General features: G+C 28.0%; 1 protein-coding gene across 7 annotated transcripts in view; it reads right to left on the reverse strand.

Moving 5' to 3' along the window:
- Window positions 1–7783: 7783 nt before the first annotated feature.
- Window positions 7784–26834, reverse strand: part of LOC410724 (protein prickle) — an 89249-nt gene continuing 70198 nt past the window's right edge. For 4 of the 7 annotated variants that reach the window (XM_006569605.3, XM_006569606.3, XM_006569607.3 and 1 more), the window contains 6 exons: window positions 15172–15475; window positions 12910–13446; window positions 10747–11066; window positions 10132–10455; window positions 9081–9517; window positions 7784–8694 (listed from right to left, as the gene is read on the reverse strand). In XM_006569605.3, coding sequence (XP_006569668.2) covers window positions 8444–8694; window positions 9081–9517; window positions 10132–10455; window positions 10747–11066; window positions 12910–13446; window positions 15172–15475 — 2173 coding nt within the window. In that variant the 3' untranslated portion in view covers window positions 7784–8443. Of the gene's footprint in view, window positions 8695–9080; window positions 9518–10131; window positions 10456–10746; window positions 11067–12909; window positions 13447–15171; window positions 15490–18415; window positions 20291–26834 lie in introns of those variants that run through there. The other 3 variants (XM_006569611.3, XM_026446342.1, XM_394201.6) reach the window with 2 other exon arrangements.

Here is a 26834-nt window from a genome sequence, read left to right on the forward strand (position 1 = left end):
GAAAACTTACTTTACGCTCCCGCACGGCCTCTTACGTTTGTCCCCCGCCATATTACCAACTGCCTGTTTTTTTAAAACTGCTTGCTCGCTCGCCTGAATACCTGCTCTATGTTCCTTCACCTCGTTCACCGCGCAATCGTGCCTCATAGCAGTTTGACATCTCATATTTAAAATAATTATACATTCCGAATTTTTTGATAAAAAATAATTCTATTTATTTTAATTTTAGTTATCCGAAATTATACAATAAAATATTCATGATATGTATTGTCATTAAAATATTATATGATTTACGTATTTCTATTATTTTATTAAAAATATGTTTATTTTTAATTTTGTTATTTTTATAATTAAAATCAAAATAGCATAATATTTTTCATAGAATAAAAATAATTTTTTATTTAATATTGTAATGTATTTATATCATCTTATGAAATTTTTTAAGAAACATTTGAAATTTGTATGAAAGGTTTTTCATTATGCTTTAACAAATAAACGATAAATAAATTTAATGTTACATGTATACTTATTATATTTATTAATTAAGAGAAAATTTTCAAATTTCCTATGTATGACTTCCTCTTTTTCTCAATTAATTGTTCCAAATTTAAGGTTAAAATTAAGAAATATCACTGCTCTTATTGATCTTTTATAATAAGAATATTATATGACTTTATTGATTTGTCTCAAATTTTTGAATTGACAATGAAAATGATTCAAAATAAGTTTAATCTTTAATTAATATTTTATTATTCATCAGATTTAATTTGAATAAATATATATGTCTAGTATTCAATATAATTGATATCTAAGTAATTATCATTTCTGTTAATTGATATTTACAATTCATATTCAGGTTTCATAATATATAATATAAATATAACTTTAAAATAATTTTGATAAAATAATATGAATATATTGTGTGATTTTGAATATATATGTTCAATTTTGGAAATTTTAAATACTATCACAAATTAAAAACATAACTAGCAAGTTATTAAAATTTATTTGTCTGCTTTTTAATTCTTTTAATAAAAATTAACAATATTATATGTAATATATCACTCATAACATGATTATCTACATGATATAAATCTTAAGAATAATCTATTCATTCATTATCAGGGTAAAGAAAATAATAAATTATAAAATAAAAAATGTGATTTTACTTAAAGAAAGAAAAAGAAGAAAACATATTTTTTAACTTCAACCACGAGATTCTACAAACTTATATTTCTGATTATGAAAAATTTATGCAATTTAACCTTCATAGGAATCAATAGTATTTCGATATCGTTGATCCATGGGTATCTTTCAAACGGAAATTAATTTCATTCAGATGGTTTTACTCGCGTAGTAAGCGTGCTCGACAAGCACGACTTAGCTAGTGTTTATACCTGTGCCTGTACATTTTAACTTGTAGCAAGAGCAAAACCTCTCGATCGGAATGGAAAGCGAGCAGCTCCGGCACGCGGTAGCCTACAGCTCGATCGAGTGGTGTTCATTCGCGCCTTAGGCTGCATGCAGACTGGCAAACAGGTCTTACATTCTGTGCTTGGTAAAAGTTTGTTACCAAACGATATCGACATTTTGAAGAGTTGTAAATTCTTTTAGGGAAATTACAATTGAGGAAATTCTTAGACAGATAGAGAAGCTATACAGATACAGAAGCTAAAAATATATTTTTTTATACTATATAATATTACATAAAGACATTTAAAAATTTCAAGATTTTTGATAAAAATCTTAAAAATCAAATTTTTTTAATATGAAAAAATAAAAAAAGGACAAAATATAGAGAAATATAAAAGATATTAACAATTTATGGTATGAAGTATTTAAAATTTAAATAAAAATAGAATTCATAGATCTTATAGAAATAGATAGATCTTAAAGAAAATATAAAATTTAAGATTTCAGTTATTTAAAATCTAAGAATTTTAAATTCTTAGAGTATAAGAATAATAGTTAAAGTCAAATGATTTGAAAAACACAATTTAAATTTTAAAAAATTTAGGGATTTAAAAATTTAGAAAATTTAATCTGATGTTAAAAGATCAACAAAATATTCAAATATTAATAATTAGGACAAAAACAAACTCAAAATTTAAAGATTAATTAAAGAAGAATTAATCAAAGATTTAAAAAAAAAATCAAGAAAATTCAAGATATCTAAAATTTTACAATTAAAGATTTAAAATAATGTTAAAATTTAAAAATTCAGGAATCCATAATATTCCATTTAACTATTCATTATTTAACCATATAACTGAATTATTATTATTATATTATATTATATTGCATTTGTGTATATTTATATATATATAAAATATTGTATCAATAATATTTGCAATCTCTTAATATCGACTTACATTATATTGTTGACAGATAAAATATGAACATGAATATTGCCAATTGATTTTTTGAAGCCAATGGAAATTGATTTTCCGGCAGTTAGTTATTATGAAGGAATTAAAATCAGTAAAGAACAGATCTGGAGGCCGACATATGTAAGTATCTCTTTGCTTGTTCTTGAAGCGAATCAGAGAGCTGGTCAGAGGGAGAGGCCACATTCCAATCCTTGGAGAAAGCCTCTCGCGCATTTAACTTCGGGATGACCGCTCAGAGGTCACGTAAACGAGCTTCATGGACCCGTTAGTTCGATTCTTATGCGTGCGTATCTAATCTAAAATTATTCTATAGAATTTTTTTCTCTATTTTATTTTATTATATATTGTAAGTTCAAATATTCATCTGAAATATTTAGAATAGCTGCTGTTATTTCCATGTTCAGTTAGATGATTAGAATTTAAAATATGTACATTAATATCATATTTTTTTTATCTTTATTATTATTATTATTATTATTATTTTCATTGTTGATTATAATAGAATTGTTGATAATATAAGAAAAATGATTAATATTTATATATTATTAAAATATAAAATAATGTAAAGTATAGATAATGTAGAATATTTATCTGTTCAAGGTCACTATTCCTATTATTTATTGTTCACATTGAAAGTTATATTACAATTTTATCACGTTATCTATTAATATAAATAAAGTTTAATCGTTTTATGATTATCTTTATAAGTAGATGATGTGATAATATAAATATATTTTTTAAATATTTTTGATGGAAAAAAAAAATAAAAAAATATAATAATTATATTGAAAGTATTCTTAATATTATTATTAATTTCAAATGATAAAATAAATAATTTTAGAAAATTATGATGAGATTAATCTTTTCTTTGATCTTATTTTTCAATTATTTAATTAAAAAATATAATAATCAAAGAATTTCATGTATTGAAATATTAACAATTTTTAAATTAAAGTATAAATGTTAATCAAAATATGAGTATTAATCAAATATTTCAGCTCTTTTACGATATAAGGGAAGAAGATCAAAATCAAAATGACTAGTTTAACAAGATCTTGTTGGTTGCTACCACGACAGAGACACATTTGAATTCAAATTGGGGAAAGTATGAAGTTGAAACCTTTGAGGACGTACACCTGCCACAAGGTGACTGCATTCCACAGTAAGGTGAAACGTAAGTAGCCGAGATCCGTACTGGAATGTATGTCGGATTTGTTGGAATATTTCACGAGTTACTAGCAATGTGCTGACCAATTATATATGGTATATTGTACCGTCGCACAGATCGTTTGTTTTTGTAAAAGTCGGCCTACTTGCATCATGTATGATTAACTCATACAATTCAATGTTTGATGTGTTTTTGCTACAATGAAATCAACCATTGACAATCAGGTGAAATTTTCGACATTATCTTTTCGAAACGAACAATTTTATATTGTACTATTGTATTTCTCTTTTTGCTTTTTTAATTTATTCTTCTATTCTTGATGTAAACATAAATTAGATCCTTCTTCTTTTAATTTTAATCTTGAATTTTATTAATATTATATTATTTTATTTATTAAATATTGATATTATATTTTTTGTTATTTTCTTTTATATAATTTGTTTTCTTAAATCACATTTTATTTTAATTTTTTTGTTCAATCTCTATATTTTTTTTTAATACTCTTTATTATTGTTATATTGAACTGGAAGTTATAATGTATTCTTGAATATTTTCTTCTATTTTGTAATTATAATGTTAAATTCATATTCTCATGCATTATATAGAAAAATAATTTAAATAATTCTAAAATCTGCATAATTATAATATATATTATAATTCTTAATTAAAAAAGAAAATTATTTTATTTTCAAATATATTTATTTTCAGAACAATAATTTCTTGCTATTTTCTTATATATTCAGCATAAAATTTCACCAAGGATACTATTGAATAGAATAAAAATACTTCACATTATCACATCACAAAATATCTAATACGCATAATATTACATAATATTACATAATTATGCGTGCCTAATGATCACTAATCAACTTATTCCGCAAAAATTTCTTTACATAAATTATATTTAATATCAAGCACAACTGAATGACGTGAAGTGCGAACTCTTATATATGTGTTTCTCGCGGTTAATCGAATTTCTTGGCATCGATATTGACTAGTGATTCTCGCTGGAACATTTTTGGGCGTATTCACAAAGCGTGTCAACATCTAGTGGAATGGCTATGAATAGAGGTAGCTAGATAAGAATGCATTCTCTTTCCAATTACTTTAGCGCAATTTGCGTATGAATCAGACTTCTTGTAACGGGAAATCAAAATTTCATTCAATTCCATAGTAGTGATTTAAATAAGATGAAATAAAAAAAAGATGAAATAAAAGAAATGGTCAAAATTAATTGTAGATATCTTATGAAATTTAATTTGAATATAATTTATAATAGAAATTAAGCCATAATTTAAAGATAATTCAAATTTTTTTCGCTATTATTTCTATTTACTTATATTTATTAAATTCTTTTCTTAGTTATTATTATTTTTTTAATTATTTAAAATAAAATAATTTAAATTCCTAATTAATAAAATTTCTGAACTTTTAAACATTTGTAAATAACATATAATTTTGATTTAACTTATAACTTATGATTTTGATAACAATTTCATCGAAACTTAACCTCGAAATTTTTATGCGATATTTCAATTTTATTATTGTATTTTTTTTTTTTTATATTTTTTTATAAAATAAATAAATTTGTGAAAATCACAATCCACAATCTAACTTATTTGAAATAAAAATATTAGATAGATAATTCTTAATATTATATAAATTAATATGGTAATATATACTGAGTATTATAGAAAGTTGGAAAGAATATCCGCAAGAAATAACATAATTCCGCCTACAGAATACATTTTTATGTCAGTGTTGTTATTAGACATCAACGAAGATTAAATATATATGGAATCATGGAATTATATGTGCATAAATAAATTTATGGTTACTAAGTCTGTCATTCCTTTCATAGCAATTTTTCTCATTACATGGTTTGTAAACATTTTGTATGTGTATTTGTTGTGCCTTTTTTGGCAGGTTTAGGTTAGGAGATAAGCAAAATGGAGAAATTGTATATAATACATGTGATTTAAGTTTATTATTCTGTGCTGTAGGATATAAATAAAACATAAATAGAGAGTTTCAGAATTTGTTGGGAAATGTCAAAGAATTTTAATAATATAAGTATAGAAGTATAGACATAGAATAATAATAATAATAATGATTTTTAATAATGAATATTTTCTGAATAAAAGAAATTATTAAGAAAATATTCATTAAATTAGATTTTTATTTTTTTTATTATTAAAACATATTATCTATAGTTTAAAAAAAAATAACTTAAAAAGGTAATGTAATCTTTTAATTTCTTCGATAATTTAATAAATCGATAATCGAAAGCAACATTTCATACTTCTTTATTTTTGTTTACTTCTCGAATATATGATTAATTGATAATCATTTTGATGTGTGCAAACTATAATAAAGGTTTCTTGACAGTATGGAGAATTGATTATTTGAATCAATTGTTTTATCATTTTGTAATCACAAGAATTATTTATAATTACACAATTTTAATCTAGTTTGTACTTTATGTATAACATTAATCTTCAAAATGAAATTTATATAGAAATAATTTAATGAATATGGATTAAATATAATATATTCCATTTATATAAATTAATATTATATATATATTTTTTATGAAAACTTTTTTATGCTTTATTTACTTACCGTATTATGCATAAGTATTACATCAAATATGATCATTAGGACTTAATTAATTTTCTTAAAGTTTATCATATTTAAATTAATTATCTATAACTTTAATTAAATAGTTGGTTTTCATTCTAAATGAATAATAATTATGCAGACTTATATTTTTTATATTTAATAATATTAACGACATTAGTGAAGTATACGATGAACACAAGAAAAATGTTTCTTGAGAAACATCCATATGTTGATTTACATAATTATTGATCTATAAAAACAATTTCAAATATGCGATTTATGACGAGATTTCATTTCAGACTATTTTAACCTTTTTTAAAGCATACATATTAATGATACATAAAACAAAAGAAAAATATTTTCCAAAATTTTTATAGTTTTTCATATTTTGTTGGAGTAAATCATTAAAAACGAGAAAAAAGACAAAATTATATACAACTTAAAATAATTCTTTTAATTTACAAAATTAAAATTAAATTTTTTTTACTACTTTTCTTTCCAAATACCATAAAATTTCATCTCTTTCAACATTATTTCAAATTAATCAATTTTCATAAAATTCATTTAAACTACATAACCTCTTTGCAGATCATGAGAGTCCCCTAGAGCAATTATATAATTCTATGTTCTCTTGAATTATTATGACATAATCATGTAATTTCATTTAAACACGCGTTTAATATTCATAAAATATTCGATAAGCTGAATATGTGAAATTGAATTGTAATATATACGGTAATGTAGCATTTCTGTCTTTTGTAACATGGCACGATCCTTGATTAGAAACATTTGTAGATAATAAATCGGTGTAGCTTATTCTTCTGGCTCTTTTGGCGGTCAGTCATAAACCAGAGATCTCTCTCGCGTGAAATAAGAGAAAGTTAGACAAAAGGAGAGAGGAGGAGAGAAAAAGAGAGAGAGATTTTATGAGTATAACAAGTAGACGAGATAGTGGCATAACAACAGGCGTCTCATGCTGAGAGAAACCACTTTCGCTCTTTTCGCTACTCGACCGTGCGTTTTCATTTTTCTCCTCTTTCTAATCAGACGACAGACATCGCGTAGTTCATCTACTGTTAGATCTTGCAATTGTTAACCTAGTACAGCATATTGATTTCTATCCGCAATTTCAATTGTAGGTTACACACATTTTGTAGAATGATTGTTGAACAAGGTTTTACGAATTTTCCAAACATTATTTTATAATTGATCTTACCTTAGATTTAAATAAAAAGCAAATTTTCATGCAGAAAAACATTATTGAATTAATAGTGAAATAGGATAATAAATTTAAGAAAATTAATTTTGAAATAAATCTATAAATTTGATAAAAAAATTATAAAATGATTTTACTTTGTTTTCTAGCTTATGATGTAATGTTAAAGATTTTTGAACAATATGATATTTCTAAAAATATTAACAAGAAAATATCTCCTCCTTCAATCACATAATCTATTTAGAATATATATTAAATATAATATATAATATATAATTATATAATGTATAATATATATAATTAAATATATAATTATATATTAGTTTATATAAAAATATATGGAAGAAAAGAAGGTGATTAATATCAATATCACGACACAATCACTTCCATAGACTTCGTTTCAATTTATTTTGCGAATACTTTTCAGATTGTCTACATCTCGGTCCGAACGCTCTTCATTTGTACTTATAGCATAACGTCATGCAGTTGCATCACGGTTAAATACTTGTAATTGTTTCATGTGGAGTAGAATCTTTGTGACCAATGTTCTTATATACAGATCGTTGTCTGAAAAAGTTACAGAACAATCGAATCTCGTAGAAGAACACGGCACTTATTAAAAATGTTATTTATTGGGAATGGCAATGGTAATAAAATATAATATTATCGTCATCATAATTATAAAATACATTCAACGGTAATAAAAATAGAAGGAGAAGCGCGATCTTCGCGATTGTTTGGTATTCACGAGTGATCGTATCGGAAGTACGGTTTAACTATATACACGAGGAATATATTAAAAATCCTCTCTGGAATTTAGTTCGCACTCAAAGCCGAGTCTCGACCGTGGAAAATTTCGTAAACTTCGGTTACATCGATTTTAGGAACTCTTGTTTTTATTTGTGTTCGTCCATGTTTCGCGTTGTTCGTCGATTCGAGACTTGCACGAACCTATTCCTCACGTCACATAATCGTGAAACAAAAATTTCCCTCGAGACAATACATTGATATAAAAACAATTCTACACAATTCTCGAGGATATCATCAGGACACGATGCATTTATCTGTATCTCTCTGCGTTTGATTCGACGTCGAGGATGTCGGTGTACGTTTCCTTGCACATGCCACTGCATCATTGGGCACATAAGAGATTCTAACACCGCCATATGCTCTTCTTGGAGGTAAAGCATAAGCTGCAGCTTCGTCGGAACTGCTTGACGAGCTACAAGTGGAACAGCATGATTCAATGTCTTCTTCATCGCCGTCTATCCTCGATTTTGAGTTTCCAGCAATACCTGGAATAAATCATACAATTACAATAAATATAATAATCACAAAAAATGTAATAATTATACATTTTTTAAAAACCTATTCATTAAACCTACCAATATCTTATTGTAAATATAATATATATAATAAAAGAATACAATTCTAACATATTGAATAAGATAATTATAAATGCTAGACAGTTTAATGAATTAATTAAACAGTAAAAACAAAAATCATGCTTAATAGATAAAATAATACAGTATATATAACAATAAACTTATATCAATTTCAATAATAATAACATTACAGTCAAGATACACATTTTAATTTAGATTTAACATTTTTTATCTCAGTATAAAATAACTGATTCCTCTTTAGAATTGTATTATGCAAAACAAGAGAATTTACACACCCCAAACGGATGTGTCAGCTACTTCCTCCGATTGTAGGCTTCTCGATCGAGACACGTTTGTTCTCGAGAGCGATGTAAGCGGAGGAGAAGGCGAAGATGACGAATTCCTATCATTATCAGGCGACAGGGGGATACGGGAGGAGCTCGCTGCGTGATCGTTCATGTCTAAATCGCCCTGAAACCGCACGCGCCGCGACGTTGGTGTCGGAGGGTCGGTTTGACCCCCGACAATGAGGGTGGTAGGCGATGTCGCCGATTCTAGCACAACCCCGGATATCGTTGTCGCGACAACACCGGTCGATGTAGACGTTGATGCCGATGCCGATGCTCCAGATGATGGTCGGGGAGGTGGTGGTAGCTCTGGCATGCTTGACGCGTGGGAAGGAGCGCAATTCTGAATGCATCTTAATGGCTCACGATCCCTCGCTTGCATCAACCTATGAAAAAAAGATTTATAATGATTAATTTATTGTTTGATTGTTTGATTTTGTTTTGTAAACAGTATTGCGGTAATTATATTGTAATTATAAATAGGGTTGATTAGTTTGTTATGTATAATTTGTATTGTATTTGTGAAGATGAGAATGACACATGATGATGGATGATGAGTTTGTGTAAGATGCATAATTTAAAGAAACATTTGAAGAGAGAAGATAATTTACTATACCATATCTCTTAAAAGTATTTGCTCCAATTATCTTTTAGATATTTCAATAATATAATTAACTGTAAATATTATATATTATATATTAGATATTTCAATAGTATATTAACTGAATTTTAAAAATGTATAAAAAATAATAATACCTTTATAAGTCACAGATTATCAGACTTTGTAATTGGCATTTCATTTGAGAGAATATCATTTAACAGAATAATTTTTTTTGTATAAAAATTTTCATAATATTCTCGTGATTTCACTAATAAAAATAATTGCTTTTATAATTAAAAATCTTATATAATTGATCTTATTAATTGATAATGAATTATTGCTAGTTAAGAAATAATTTTAATTTGTCTAAAAAACTAACTTATTGACAAATTCATTTACCTTCCCAATTCGTTACGACTTTCTTCTGGATGAGAACTACGTTCCTGAAGAAGTCTTTCAAGATTCCTCTCGAGTAATACACGATCAAGACCATTTGATCTGGAACTGCTCGAAGGAAATGCTTCAACCGGAAATTCAGGGCTTAAAGTGCTTTGCGTAGGTGTTGTCGCTAGAGAAGCAGATGTCTGATGATGCTTTCTATTCATCCGAGGTGAATTACGTGGCGAACAGAGAGTATGTCTGGATCCAGGTGGTGGTGGAGGTGGTGGTGGGGGTGGTGGACTTGAGGAACCTTCGCTTGGAGGTGGTGGTCTCCGGCCAGTTCTATAAATTGAATAATAATAAAATAAATTCTTAATCAAAATTATTTAAAGATCATTAAAATGAATCTAAACAATGATTCTTTGCTTTATCAGAATAAGATTTTCAATAAAAAGACAGAAAAATTGAAAAATAAATAATTAAATGAAACTGCTTAAATAATACTGTATATAAAAAATTTTATAATAATAAACATTCTCAACCAATAATTAAATTAAACTTAATTGCACTTTTAAAAAAATCTTCATTTTCAATTATATAAAAGTTTGAACAATAGAAGGACCTCCTTCCTACCTAAGGAAGGAAGGTGGTGGTGGTGGTGGTCCAGCAGAAGAGTCACTTGGCGTCGTTGGTAGTTCCCCCTTGCTACAGGCAATACTGCAATAAATGGCACCTCTCCGTGGAAGAAATGGTCGTCCAAGAAGGGATGCGCGACAAGTGGCGCAACAGAAGCAAGCCTCGGTTGCGTGCCAATGTTGACCCTCGTGCGACATTTGCCCTTGATCGACACCAATTGGTTCGCCACAACTGTCGCAATACTCAGCGAACGAGGCATCAAAACATCGGAGACAGTAAGGTCTGCCTTCTCTCATCACGTACCTTTGACCCCCAAGCTGAAATTATTTAATAAATTATTAAAACATACGTTTATTATTACATAATAATTAATTATATTTGAGATATTTTCTTCAAATTCTTGATTTTGAACAATATATGTATATACAAGAAAGTATTTAATTATTTAAAAGTTTTTAGAATAAATATCAGAGAAAAATAAAATAAAGGAATTATTTAAAATTTTAGTTCAAGATAGCTTTTACTTCATTTTATAATAACTTTAAGCAATGCAAAAATTTTGATTTTTAATTATATAATTATTATTCAATATGCAAAATTGAATCTACCAATCCTATATAAAGATATATAGATATATAATCATTAATATTAATCAATAAAATATTAAAATAAATAATAGAAAAAAACTATTTATTAAATTATTCATTTTATTATTCTCTTCATTGCTTAAATTAACGAAATAAAAAAAAATATGCTTCTATTATCAAATTCCATTCGTCTTATCAGTCCATTTCGACGTCTGTTATTACGAGTGTGCACATTATACTGAATAATTGGAGATCTCTAGTGTACAGAAATGGCAATAATTACAATTTGGATCATAATTCTAATTCCATTGTTCATTATCGAATCAGATCGACCGATAAGAAGTTTCCTGTAATCATCTGTACGACCTGTGACATTTATCGATACCTTGATTCAATGAATTACAGTGTCACATGTCCTGAACGGGTATCGAGGGAATATAAAGGGGACAGTTCTGAAGCTGACAGTTAAATCGTCCCACCGTTTCATCCCAAATAACTCTCGGAGGATATCTTTGATGTAAATAATTGTTATGCCCAAAAAACGGAATTTCTGCTGTCTATCATTCAATACAAATACTAGATGAGAATACTATCTGCTTTTTTTCAAGCTTTTTTTTATATTCAAATATATTTAATAAAATATATTGTGATATAGATATGGATTCTTGTGTGGTTAATGCATTTCAAGTGATAAAGTTACAGTATGTACTGGCATATGATTTAATCTGATAGTGAGAAATTAGTAGAAGTAAACGTATCCTGTTTAAGTCGACAAGGAGTTTTGATTAGTCATCACGATAAGTAAGAAGAGATAATCCCCATTAATCATAAGTCATAAATTGTGAATCCAAGTGAGATATTTGTTTTTCCTATTTTCTAGTAATTTTTAAGTTCTTTTCTTACTTTTAATGAGAAACAATTTACTTTTATTACTTATTAAATTATACTTTTAAAAGAAATGAATTTAAGTATCTTAAACATATGTTAGCAGTATTTAAGTACCAATATTGAGATGCAAATATTCTTTTTACTTATAAATACATAATTCATGAATTTTGCTCGCTTAATATTCATGGACAGTTAGTAACATCATTTTCTTCAACTGCATTTGAAAGGAACAAAATTAAATAATTGACTTTAAATAATAACAAGAAATATTCTACAAAATTTAACTTATCTATTCTAATAATTGATGTATTCCAATAACTTGATCTATCTATACTATCATTTCATCATTTCAATCAAATTTACCATAAAACATAACTACTCTATTCCTTCTAAAACACAATAATTTTGTTCCCATAAATTTCTTATTAATTTCACTGTAATAATAATGCCAGATTCAAAAAATAATCATTGACTGACATTATCATACCTTTTCTCTCTACATTTGATTTCATAAATTCTGATTTCATAAAACAAGTTGACTAACCAATTTTAAAAATCATAGAAAAATATTTACATCTTCATCAACTTTTTCAGATTCACGACAATTGATTCACAACTGATCCGATCTTTGATCCAATCAAAATTGTCCTATTTGATCCAAAGTTTCGACACCCCATATTTTTACCTGCCGATCGCACTCGAGGCAGGCGAAGTGCCTCATATGCCACGCCCTCCCTTCCGCCTCTGTGCATTCGTCGGCAAGTATGATCTCGTCACAAGCGCAGCATCTCGGCTTCAACGTTTCCGCGTGATGCCTGCCGCAGTAAAGCCTGCCTTCCTTCCAGAAGTATATCAGGTCGACGAGCAGCTGCCTGCACACGCAACAGACGAAGCAGGCCGGATGCCAGAGGGCGGATGGACCGGCGCGGCTCGCAGCCACTGCCATCTCACCGGCCGCAATCGGCCTGCTGCATTCGCGGCATCCGGCGCCGTGGGCCCTGTCCAGCTGGCTCGCGTGTCCTCGTCCAAGCGCTTCGCGTTTCCGCTGCGCGGCGAACACCCTAAGCTCCCTCTTCTCCTCCTCGGTCAGCCCGCTGCAGTACCGTGCCTCGTTGTCGTGCGGTGGGAGTTGTTGCAGCAGTTGCTTCACCCGTTCCCGCTCGCCGGCGCTGCCCGCGTACGGGATCTTGTCTTCCGGTAGTGCGCTGAAGTACAGGTGTACCTGTGACACATGGCGCGAGAAAATGGTAATTAAGAGCGATACGTGCTGTGAGGTATTAGGAGATTTTTTTGGAGGAAGGGGGATATGGTGATCACGAGGAAGAGGGAAGCGGTATAAATTTGAAAGCTGAATAAAGAGGATTCTTTTTTTTTTTGATGGAGAGATAATGAGTGAGTACTCGATACTCTTATTAATTAAAATTCTTTTTTTTCTTTTTTTAATTCTTGTAAAAATATAATTTCTAAGAAATTATAGATTTGTAGAAACGATATTGTTATATATTTTAGAAGATTGGAAGAGGAAATAGTTTTGATGGGTATTTGAACTTTGATATTATAATGTGTTTCATAAGTTTCTTTTTTTTTATGAAATAAAATTCTATATCATAAAACTTTTATAAAATAAATTCTTGGTTTTATATTACAGCTTTTTTTCAATTATGTTTTGAATTATGCAATAAATCAGATACTTTATACTACATAATATATAATACTGTATAATAATAATATAAGAATAATATAAAAATATATTATTCTATAATTGAAATTCTTTTAGAAAATTCTATCTGAAAATTATAAATGTAAAATTATTATTAATATCTGTAAAAGTTAATTTTCAATTATACAATGACAAAAATTTCAATAAAAATGAAGAAAATAATATGTATATTTTGATATAGTTTGAAACTACTGCATAGCTCTTATAAAGATTAGATTATGTGATATGAAAAAGCATTATATGATGAGATTTAATCTATATCTATATGTATTTATCACAATAAAAGGAAAAATGGAATAAATATGATTGTGAAAAAAAATAATAGAAATAAGAATAATTTAATCATTTTTTAATAATAATCATAATAAATTTTACGAGGTTAGCTGAAAAGGTTAAAAGCTTTAGATATATATCACGATGCTCGATATTCATCATTCATGAATAATTCAGAAATGTAATGCTTACAGTTACACGAGACACGTGACGGTCTCCTCCCTTGAACAAAACATTAGTAAAGTAGTCTGTAATAGTGTTTTATTTCAGGATCAAATCATTTTCGAGTTATATTCTCTTAACATCTTTTGATGTTTTTATTTAATAAAAAAATAAATATAAATAAAGGCGAGAATAATGAATCTATAATTCATATACTATATAAATAGTGGTATAGTGAAAAAGCAAGGTTTAATTTTATATAATTATTTGACAACAAATAGTTTCAAAAATTTAAATTTGACATTTTAAAAATAGAATTATATAATTTTATCATTTATCACTTAAAAGTTCATATTTTATCATTCATTATTGCATGAAATAAAAAATCTTTTATAAATATTATAACAATAATTTATTGGTATTGAGAATTATTTTAGAAAATGGATAGATAGAATGCCCAAAATTTGTTTGAAGAAATTTATCAGTTTAATTCATCTAAGATTTTGTATATATGTTTCTTTTTTTAATGTTAGTAATATTATTTTTTAATTTATACAATTTACAATATACAAAAAATAAATTTTAAACATCTATCATAGTTAATAAAATCATGAACAGCAATGCACAAATCTAGTATTAATTTAAAAAAAAAAAGAGAGAGAGAAAATAAAGAATATTTCAAATTAAAAATAAGAGAAGCAAGTCTTTAAAAGCGAAGAGATAAAATCGATTGCATCAAGGGAACATCAATATGTCGGTATTCTAAGCGTGTCAAATAAGTTATTTTCTTACTTGATCCGGCCTGAGACCTGGCGGGACCCACGTGTACTCTTCGAGGGCGCATCCGCTGTCATCGTCGCTCTGAGAATGCCTCTGATGATGCATCAGGGCCTCCTGAAGGGCGAGGCCCGGCGGAGCCGGTTGCACGGGACTTTTGAAGGGTTCCTGATGAGAAGAACCGGCGGCCCCACTTTGGAAAGCCATGGCCATGGCCATCGGCGGACCAGGACCGAGGCCGAGTCCCGAGGGACCACCCGCCTCCGTCGAAGTCCGCTGATGTTCCTCCCTGGGACACCTGCAGCTTCTGCACACCTTTCTGGAATCAGAATTCTGAATTAAAGTGAAGCTGTCTAGAAATAACGAGATCATCGATCCTTTTTTTCTCTGATTTTGCACTAAAAATAAGTTGATGCCTGATTTTTGGATCAAATGGAAAGTCTCAGAAAGTTTTTTAGCTTATAAAAAATTAAAATGTGTATTTTTTTTTAAATTATATTATTTTTATGAAATAATTTGATGAGTAATAATTGTTGATGAATAATAATTAGAATGTTACGATTATTAAAACATGATAAATTATATCAGTATATTTTTATTTTAGCATTACCTAAGTTATTCCTAACAAATTTGCTAAATCTATATATTATGTATATATATTGTAGTAAGATAAGTTTATCATTATGAAGATTATAGTAAATTTAATTTATTTTTACATAAAATTTTTATATTAATATTATCATATTATTTTATTGTAATTATATATTATATATATTTTATAGTATACTAAATTTTAAATTACAATAGATTTCATTTAACATTAATTTTATAATTTTATTTTATATATATGAAACTACATAATTTTTTAATTTATAGCAGATATAGAAGGAGGATGATAATAAAATTTTTTAAAATGTTCTAAAATGAAAATATCGCATTGACCTTAAGATGATAATGCAGAAAATCAAAATTAAAAAAATATTAATCAATGTAAAATAATTAATTATGATCATTAGTATAATTCATAAAATTAATTATCATATGCATAATATATAATTTATTAATATAATGATATACAGATTTTGCCTATAAAAGCAAATTGAATCCAAGAAAGAATTTCAATTAAATCCATTTAATTGAAATATGAATTTACTAAATAATGAATTTCTATTAAAAATGAGATGTATATTACCATGAAAAAAAAAATAATAATAAGAATGTGAATATTGAAAAAATTTTAATTGATTTTAAATTAATATATAAAGTATTAAAATTTTTTTATATAGTATGCAATAACGAACTTATGTAGTAAAGCACGAGTTGCATATTAATGTAGCAACAAGTTCCAAGAACGAATTCTTTTTCCAGAGGAAGTGATAAATTCGTTTCTCATCAATTCTAAGAAATGAAAAGATCTTGATTATATGTATACTCTACAATTTTGATAAAAAAAAAAAATTATAATCGCATAAAATTAATATATCCTTTAATTTTAACTGAAAAATAAGAGAACTAAATATAATCAAAAATAAAAATTAACACATGACACATAAAACATTAAAATTCCTTAATTTTAATTAAAAAAAAAAATAGAGAAAAAAAATAAATGTAAACAAAATTGAAATATTATCTTCCAACCAAAAATTAAAACCAATTATTTTCATATTATTACATCTAGTAATTTCAGACCAATATAAAATAATATTGATTCAGTTAAAAAAACGAGAGTATATATACACATATAAATAGAAAATTTATTTAATCCGTAAAAAAAAAAAGAAGAGAAAGAAAAAAAAAGAACAAGCGTTAATTCACTTTCAAGTCGAAAAATACGCATGTACAATTTAGGAGGTAGTTTATCATTAAGATGCATGATACGAGAGAAAGAGAAAGATTGCGAGAGATACCGTGACAAGAAAACCTATTTGCATGAAAGACGATGAATTGGCGGCGAGTGGTAAGCCTGATTATACAGTAACCAGCGGCAAAACATTTGTTTCCATCGAAATCCCATATAACTACTAGACAGCAAGATCTGAACAAGTTTGTATAAAAATTAACAAAAATGTATTAATTTAAAAACTAATACATTTTAAGGACAAATGATGGAATTCAATTTTCAATGAGAAAGTGCGAATTTTCTTTGGTAGTTAATTGTTCAAATTATGTACTAAAACAATACTTTGTTGTTATTTAGATATCATATTCTTTAATAGTGATCTGTTAAAAATGTTAAAAATTAGATTTTAAGCTTAATCCTAATCTTCATTTTTATTTTATTTTTTTTTATTAATTCTTACAATTTTAATTTCAATTTTATTTTTATCTGGCAATAAAATCTCTATAAATATTATGATCTATAAACTTGTTTTGTTATTTAAAAAATTCATTTTTTCCATTCTGTCCAATTTTAACATCAAATGGAATAAACTTTTCTTTCTTTCTAATATAATGATTAGAAAGACAATATAAAAATTAAATGATAGCAAATATATGATTATATATATTGATATTTTATTATATTACTTATTATATTATTTAATTTTAATAACGAACACATTTTAATAACGAATAATTTAAATTTATATATATTCTATAAGAAATATTATAATCATTAATTCGTCATTAATTTACATATTTTAACATATTTATGATGTTTAAAACGTTTATGAAATGCTATTATACTTGTAGATATAAATAGATAACTTCACAATTATAAACATACATTTTAAAGTAATGTATCATCAATAAATATCCAGAAGTATTTATTATGTACCATTAAAAATCAAGAAATCTTTAAGATAAATCTCCAAAACATTTATGAAGTGTTAATATACATCTATAGATATAATGTATATATTATTATATATGTATAAATAGATCACAGAAAATATTTATGAGCAGTTCTATAAGCTATAATAACCATACTAACTTTAAAGTAATATACTCAATGTAAATAATCAATAAATCTTCTAAACTATTTATTAAGTATCATCAAGAAAATTCTCTTCCTGAACTTTTAAATCCTTCACAATTGATTTAATAAAATCTCAAATATCAAATCATTAAAATCAATAATAATCAACATAATATGAAACATTTTCCAATCACATTCTCTACACTCTTTCAAGAGTTTAACCATTTTGCCAAAAAACAACATTATTAAACGTTACTAAAGCAATATTTTTATCAAGTAGGCTACTCAAATACTACTAACGAAAAACTTTCCCTCGAATAGGTCGAAACGAGATTAACTCACTCTGCAGAAACAGCGACATCGTAACCCGAATGCATAGAACCGCAATCGGCTACCACTGGCTCTCCCGTAATTCTGCGTTCGTTTTCAAACGCCGCGACGTCATGAGCATTGTTCAAGTATTCCACGCACTTCTCCGTGGGACTAGTTCTAGCTGCGGCCAAAGCTGGACAACCGACGACAACTCCGACCACATCATCTTCCTCGTTTCCATCCTCACGATTTCTCAAAAAGGCATCGAGATAATGCTCGTCGGTAGAGGGCAACTCATACACAGCGCCGGACGTCCAATTGGTGGACAAGTCCCTTCGAATGGCGGATTCATCGTCTATTTTGTTAACTTGATCGTTCTTCCTGGCGTAAAGTTTACGGAGATAAGCTTCCTGGTGGCTCCTGGTCGCCCAGCAGCCACCCTGCCACCATCTTTTCGATCCCAGAACCGAGGTCTTTCGTCTTCTCGCTAAACTCGACATTACTTTCTATTATATCTTTCTATATACGAGGTAGAGGTTGATCTATATAAACGTGTCATCTGAATGATATAATATTTGTAAAGGACATTATCTATGGTTCATAATTATAATTAATTAATGGATTTTTTTTTTTGTATCTTTAGTTCAATTTATAAGACATCATCTTTCAATATCAAACATTTTGTATTCCTGTGTGTTAATGATGTCGCAATTAGTATGCAATTGATCTTTTCGTCAATAAAAGATAAATCTTTTTTCATTCATGTTCTGTCTCTTAAAAGTTGACAGGATCGTGTTCGGAATCCAAAAAGCGTCAAAGTCAAAAGGTGAAACTCGGTGATTCCCGTGCATGTCAACATCAACCCAATACTCCATCGAGGTCAAAAGATATCCTATACTTCTCTATATGTATTGTATCTCGTACAATTTTACAGTTTCACGGAAGACAAAGACAAAACGATAACATTGGCATATGACGGGATATCATCGTTTTGGTTTCTCCGGTTGGCACGCGCTCTTGAAGAACACCAAGAGGACTCTCCAAGACAAGGACAAGTCAGAGAGATAAAGAAAGCGAATACAGCGAGGAAGGAAGGAGAAAAGAAAGGTAGTAGCTAGTGGAGAGCAAGGGAAGAGACAAAGACGAAGCGAGGAAGGAGCAACAAGGAGAGGTATGAAGCGAAGAGAGAGAGAAAGAGAGAGAGGATAGAACGTGCAGAATCGAAAGAGAGACGAAGAAGAGCGAGGGAGAGGCAATCTGTAAGAGTACGTATAACCGGTAGTACAGCCGGAGATTAACGTTTTAATACGCAGTGTGGCCGAATGTACAAAGGGAATTGAGCGAACGATAACATTTCACGCTGATTCTCGAATCGATCTATCGATTTTCCTTCCTTCCTTCGTCGCTTGGGATTCACACAGTTATCTCTCTTAAGCGTCAATTTCCGATCACCTCTGCGATCATCCTCTCCAGCGAATCGTATTTGTTTCAACGTCCAAAGCTTTGACACGCGACGTGTCAGTCTATTCCTGATAAATCGAAATCTCAAATATCAATCACTGATCCATATGGTCCAAAGTTGCTAACAATTTTTCATAAAACAACGATATTATTAATCCTGTTACAAAAATGGGTAGTATCACAAAAGTGGGATATCAAACGGAATATTAAACGTCAAACACAATCGTCAAGAATCTTCTCGTTGGATACACTTAATCGATCTTCAGGCTGAAATGCGCACAAAACTTGCGAATGTAAGTGAAAGAAAAAGGTGATTAAAGGTCCACGCGGTTAATTGGCAGGTAAGTACAGTGATCGCATTAAAAAAAGCTTCTAGAAGCGACGTTCTCGTCCTTCCTACTCGGGCGTGCTGAGGCCGGGCGGACACTGAGCATGCTATGGGACCGCTAGGAGAAGGAGAGGTGCGGGGAGAAGGGCGGCCGCCGGCTGCTAGAAAGCCGCCTCAAGGGAGGGAGAACGAAGGCCCGTTCTCGAACTCGGGTTGTTACGCCGCTGCACTGTGTGTAACTTCCACGCCACCAATACGCGTCCGTCTATCCCCACTATTGGACCGCGATGCCTGCTGAGTCTCTCGATATATTTATATTCGTTTCTAATATGTGTGGCGTGTCAGGGCCCGACGCCTCGCCAAGAGGCCCCTTTTGAGTACGCGCGCGCACTCCAGTCATGTCGGTCCGGCATCATTCCACGAGGGCCTGTGCGTGCTGCGACCACAACCGCACCCCGAGGCCACAATCTGCTGCAACGCTATCGCCTCGCATCGATAGTCTCGCGTGAACGTTCTTAAGGAACACGGAGACATTAGTTGAGGAAAATTGAGTGCGGTTTAAGTGGTTTACTCGAAACATTGGAGATTACTTGATTTTCTTTGATTTCAGCGCTATTCAATTTTTTTTCCTTTTTTAAATGATGATACACTTTTTTCATAATGTTTAAAATAATGTGAGAATTAGTAGTATTGCTTTAATTAATTAAATCTTGATTCTATATGCAATAGTATATATATAATATTGTATGTAATGTAATATTTTTATAGTATTGTAATTTGATTTTAGAAATTAATGGAAATAGTTTAAACTAAATTCTTGAAACGTAAAAATATTAGATTTATAAAATTTTATACTTATTGAAAAGTAAACTTTTAATTTCTTGCTGTATGTTAAATATTCATTCATTCTACCTCATCTATAGATTTTATTATAAACTGTTCAAATTTGATCTCTTGCAACAGAAAAATGATAAAATTTATCCATAACAATTTCACTGTATAACGACACGCAAACTATACTATAGAAGTAAACTGTCCGTTGTTGGCGATGTCCCGCAGGCTCACTGTAAGTGGTTGCAAATGTTCATCGTAATGACGCTGCCGTTTTTCTGGAGTATATCCTCTTGATGCCCTCGTCTTACCTAAGAAACACGATAATGGTTCTTGCCTGATCGTTAACTGACTGGTTCACTTGAAAATGCGATGTTAATTGGTTATTAATCGACCATTAAGCAGATAGCTTCGATAAAACCGGAACATTTTACTTGGTGCATCCACGATTGTTTTATTGTATCTTTTATTGCACTCGAACAAACGCATGAGTACGAATTCATTAACGTGTAAAATTATTGTATTATTTGATTAATTGTAATTTGGCCAATTAATAAGAAGTCAAGTTATAAAAATTCATCTATTTCCATATTTGATAAAAATCTATGTTTCGACTTATATTTTACATATGTAAATTAATTATTTAAATAATTATTTTAGATATGGTTTTTTTTCAACAGTCAATCATGAGTAGAGTAACATTAATAAACAGTTTCAGAATATTTTTATAATAATTGTATAATAATTCACATTTGATTACCAAATTTCAAACTTAATTGGTAATACAATTATTTTCAACAGAATTGTAAAAATTTAATGGTAATTCAGTATCTATGGTATGCGTATTTTAAATACCAAAAAATATAAGCTTAATTATCTGACAATTAATTAACCAATTTGGTAAAATATAGTCAATTCCAACAGATTTTAAATTTACTATTTATTATACCTCAATAGTTGAAATTTTATATTCAGGTGAATTACTTTAAATTGTGTTTCCAATTAAAAATTATTAATCAATTATTGATATGTATACATACATTCTTTTTTCAAACGAAGAGAAAAATACATTGGAACGAATTTTGAACCATTTTTGAATGGTTCATTGGTTAATGATTTGGAATAGAAATTCTTATGTAATTCAAGTGGAACGAGTCTTTTTCCGGAATCGATTTCAGGATCGTAATGATACGGACTACTTGCTATCAATAAGAGTCAAGCCGCTTAGTCATCGTTATCATATTCTTCAACATTCCAATCTTCTACTCCACTCAATCACAAGTTATGAATTAGCAAAAATCTCTCTAGCCTCCTTTCTCCTTATTTTATCTGGATAATTTTTCAAAGTAATTCCAGAAATATAGGTTTGTAATAATAATACTAGAGAAATCATGTTTATTTTTTTGATAAATGTATTTTGTGTATCATGAAGTATAGAGAAAAGTAAAAAACAAATTTATAATCATTAAGAAAGTAGAATTTTTATGATAAAAAATGATGTTGAAGATTTTTTTAAAGATAAAAACAGAACTAATTTCAAATGTTTTTGAATATTCACCTGGCTTCTTTGTTTCCATTGCTAAGATTGATCTAAATATTTTTAGATAATATGTTATAAAATGTAAAAGTATATTAAAAGCAATAAAATTTATAATATATTTTGAATATTTTAAATTTCTACCATATACAATGATAAAAGCAAAACTATTTACATAATAACTATTTATTTTTACTTTTTTATTTTTATTAACAAGTTTATTGTTTATAATTAATAATTAATTAATTTTTACTTGAAATTGCCCGCTTTCCGTTATTAAGTCAAGTTTTCAAATGAACTGAGAAAAGAAATTTTTGTATATTACCTTATAATTAAGCAATCAGATCCCTTTCTTGGTAACTGAAGTCTTTATTTATCAAGTTGAAAAGAATTATTACATACCATATATCTCATTGAACTATTGTAGTTTGTAAATTTCATTCTCTGTTTGCTTTTCACATTATAAAAGTCGACCGCGATTTATCGAGATTCTTCTATAAATATATGTACTTCGAATAATCTTTATTGGAAAGAAGATCATGGCTATTTTAAAAGAAACATCGATAGAGATTAGGTTCATAAACGATCGAGGAGACGATAAGTTGCTGTAAAGATATTGGTTCAATTCTGGTTCGTCGATTGAAAGGATATTTGATCGAAATTGGTGGCTTAATTTAACTCAAAAAGTAACTATATATTTCTTTTCGATTCATCAGGATATTTGCTTCCAAGAATTTCATGAAAAAAAGTTTTTATTGGATAGGTTAGTGGCAAGTACCACATAGTTTTTACTTTAATAAAAAGTTTTTATCAAATTCAAAAAATTTATAAATGCTTTTAATTTGAAACAATTTGAACTTTAAACAAGATAAACACTCGATATATACTTTTTAACTTCAAAATCATTATTTTAAAGTTTATAAAATAAATTTAAATTAATTATCAATAATTCTAAAATATGAAATATTGTAAATTGATAGTTATAATGTTTTTTTATATCATTTGATATCATTTATTTTATTTCAAGAAAATGAGCAAAAACAATTGCCTCACCATCAAGATTTCAATCAAATGTTCGCTTCATCTTCCTTCCAAATATTTCCTTCATTTGAAAAGGATAAAGGTTTCCTCAATCAATTTTTTACCATTGTAAATTACTTACTACTATCAATTCAAAAGATCATTATTCAAAGAAAAATGGAAAATTCTATGAGAATTTTAAAAAAAAATTTCTAAAATTTTTGAAAAAAATTTGAATATAATACATCTTATAATACATCTTATAATAATTCAATGTTTTAGAATCGACAGTAGTAAAATTCATAGTATTATAATTTTATAGCAACATTTTTTAATTTATGCCTGAATCTTCGATTTATAAAAAATTAATAATTATTTTATTTACCTAAGATTTAAACATAACCTTCAAATATATAATCCAATTGCCAGATCAGTCAGTCCGAAAAAAATGTATTTTCGATAAAAAAAAAAATATCTTTTCTTCATATTAAACAAAACAGTAACTTCTTAATTATTTTAACTGATCAGAGATATACAAAATAACAGAATTATTCACCAGATTCTAGCAAACAGGTGGCTTGCGATTGTCCGCCACAATCTTGGTTCAATATGCGCATGCGCGCGCACGCGGTAACATCGTGTAGTAACCGGTACAAGGCACATCGTGTACCGGAATCATTAACTGTTATGCAGATGAATCTCTTATGCTTCTTTCACGCATAGCAAAGAGAACTCAAACTTTTCAACCTCGGTGCCGAAGGCGTTCACTCTATCTATCTGAGATTCTCCATCATCGACAACGCTGATCAGAGTACCGCTGCCGTTCATGCTTTATACGGTAGCCAAGAGTGGCTCACCGTGTTAACGAGCTGTGAATGTTCGTTGTGTGTGTCACGAGTTGGAAGGAGAGCAATTGTAATTCTTTATGTTTTTATTTTTATTTTTCTGTGAATCTGAACTGCAAAGAAATATCTTATGATCTCTTAAGAAGATAGAAAACATATTTTAATAAATGATTTTTAGTAAATTAAACTAAATTTTTATTAATTTAATTGAAAAATTTAAAAATTTTTAGATTTGAAATTGTGAAAATTAATTGGAAGAATTATTATTGTTTTTAAGTTAATTTATAATAATAAATTATGTTTAATTTTGTCAGGGAAATGAAATTAATACTATTTTTTAAATATGTTTATGATGATTAATTTTAAATTTCTAGACTATTACTCTAAATAATTTTTTTAACTTTTATAAACTTTTAAATGTGTTAAATTTATAATATAAATTTATCATTATATTTATAAATATACAAACAATTTAATTATTAAGATAAATATTGTAAATAACATATTCAAGTTTTATAGATTCATAAATCATAGATTAAATATCATTTTCACTATTATCACTCAATTTCAAATTATAAACATGTATAAATCCTCAAACTCATGAATTGTATACAACTTTATTAGAAAAATCTTTTTATTACAAAATAAAAAACTAATTAAAACATTCTACAAATTCTTCAGTTCATTTTTAAATAAATAGTAGATCCTTTAAAATGATTGAATGATTGAATTAATATCACAAATTATAAATATAAATTGCCAAATATGACTTAAAATTATAAAAGTTTTTTTTTTAATAAAAAGATGAAATCCATATGCAAATAAATTCAAAATTGTAAAAAAAAAAGAATTCTTCTGACAATTAAAATCGTATATGTGTTCAATTGTAAATTGACTAATTTTTGCCTAGACACCTGTCGACCAAGAAACAGCTGGTGTACACTAAATATTCACAGGTGCATCACCGAACTTCACAGCTACGTTTTCCTCCTTTTCCCGTTTATATTTAGCACGGTCAGCACCAGTTTACGACACGCGTGGAATTTTTCGCCCTGAGGAACTGGTTTCTTTCCGTGGACTTAACATATATTGCATATCCAGAATGATTTTTTTAATTTCATTACTTTATTATACTTCGATTAATGATTACAATCAAAGTTAGGTTAGATTATAGGTTAATTGGTACTACTTGAAATAAGATGGTGCGATTGTCTCAATATGAGCTGAATAGATTAAATGAAATTTAATCTCTTGAATAAGATTAAAAATCAATATAAAACTGATGTTATATTTAGTACTAAAGAAGTAGTAATAGTAGAAAATTAGAAAAATTGAATTTTGAAATTCTTAATACCACATTAGTTAAGATTCTTCAATAATTATGTTAAATTGATGAAAAAAATGTTAAATAATATAAACTGGTTTGATAAGAAAAACAGTTTTTGTATTCAAAAAACTTTTATGTCAAATCTTTGAAATTCTACTTTGAAATGAACAATATGATAAAAATGTTGATAGTAATAGTTTAATGAGAACATATAAATTTAAAAAATAGAAATGAAAATAATAGATAAGCTCATAAAAAATATTGAAAGAATATTTGGTAATTCAATAATGATGTAGTATTGAATATATATTGAAACTATAAAACAAAATGAATTGAATTTTGTATAATTAAAGAACTAATAATAAGGAGTTTTAATTTAATATTATAGCTTTAAAAATATTATAATTAAAAAGAAATATACAAGTGTTTCCTGTATAATTTCTTTTTTATACGAATTTAAAAAATTCTAAAGAATTGCAAATACTTTTTATCAAAAGTTTTAAGTTTTGTAGTTCTTAAAGTTTATTATAGAGATGAAGAACTATTTGATGCAGCTGTTCTAGAGAGATCTAAGATACTGATCGACTATTATTAGAGAACAGAATTTTCTGAAGAATTATTGCAGCCCTCTTCGTGCAACGGAAATGCGCGATTAACAAATCGTTTGAGTCTGTTTACAGAAAGAAGAAATCTATGGAAGATAATTTTTATACTACTTCGAGATTATTTTCTATTCGAACATCCGGTTTTTAATATCGTGCAATATCGAACTCGAGAAAATTGATGGTATAGAACAGTCTAGAATTAATCTCCTTCGAAATTATAATTTTTCTGCTCAATTGTTTCACTGTTACTATTCCCTAGCATGCGAGTGCACGTATCTATTCACATCGAAAGATTTTAAAAGAATTAAAAATAATAAAATAATATATTCTAACTTTATAATCATGAAAATGGAATTAGTTTCTGGCGTCATTGATAGAGTATATCTTTCATCATATATTAGATTTTTTTTCAAATAATATGCATTACTAATATTTAACCTTTAAATTTCTTTATACTTTGAAGAAATTTTCATAGCTGAAAAATATATCAAAATT

This window comes from Apis mellifera, linkage group LG1 (genome assembly GCF_003254395.2).
Source record: "Apis mellifera strain DH4 linkage group LG1, Amel_HAv3.1, whole genome shotgun sequence".
In the NCBI taxonomy this organism is placed as follows: domain Eukaryota; kingdom Metazoa; phylum Arthropoda; class Insecta; order Hymenoptera; family Apidae; genus Apis; species Apis mellifera.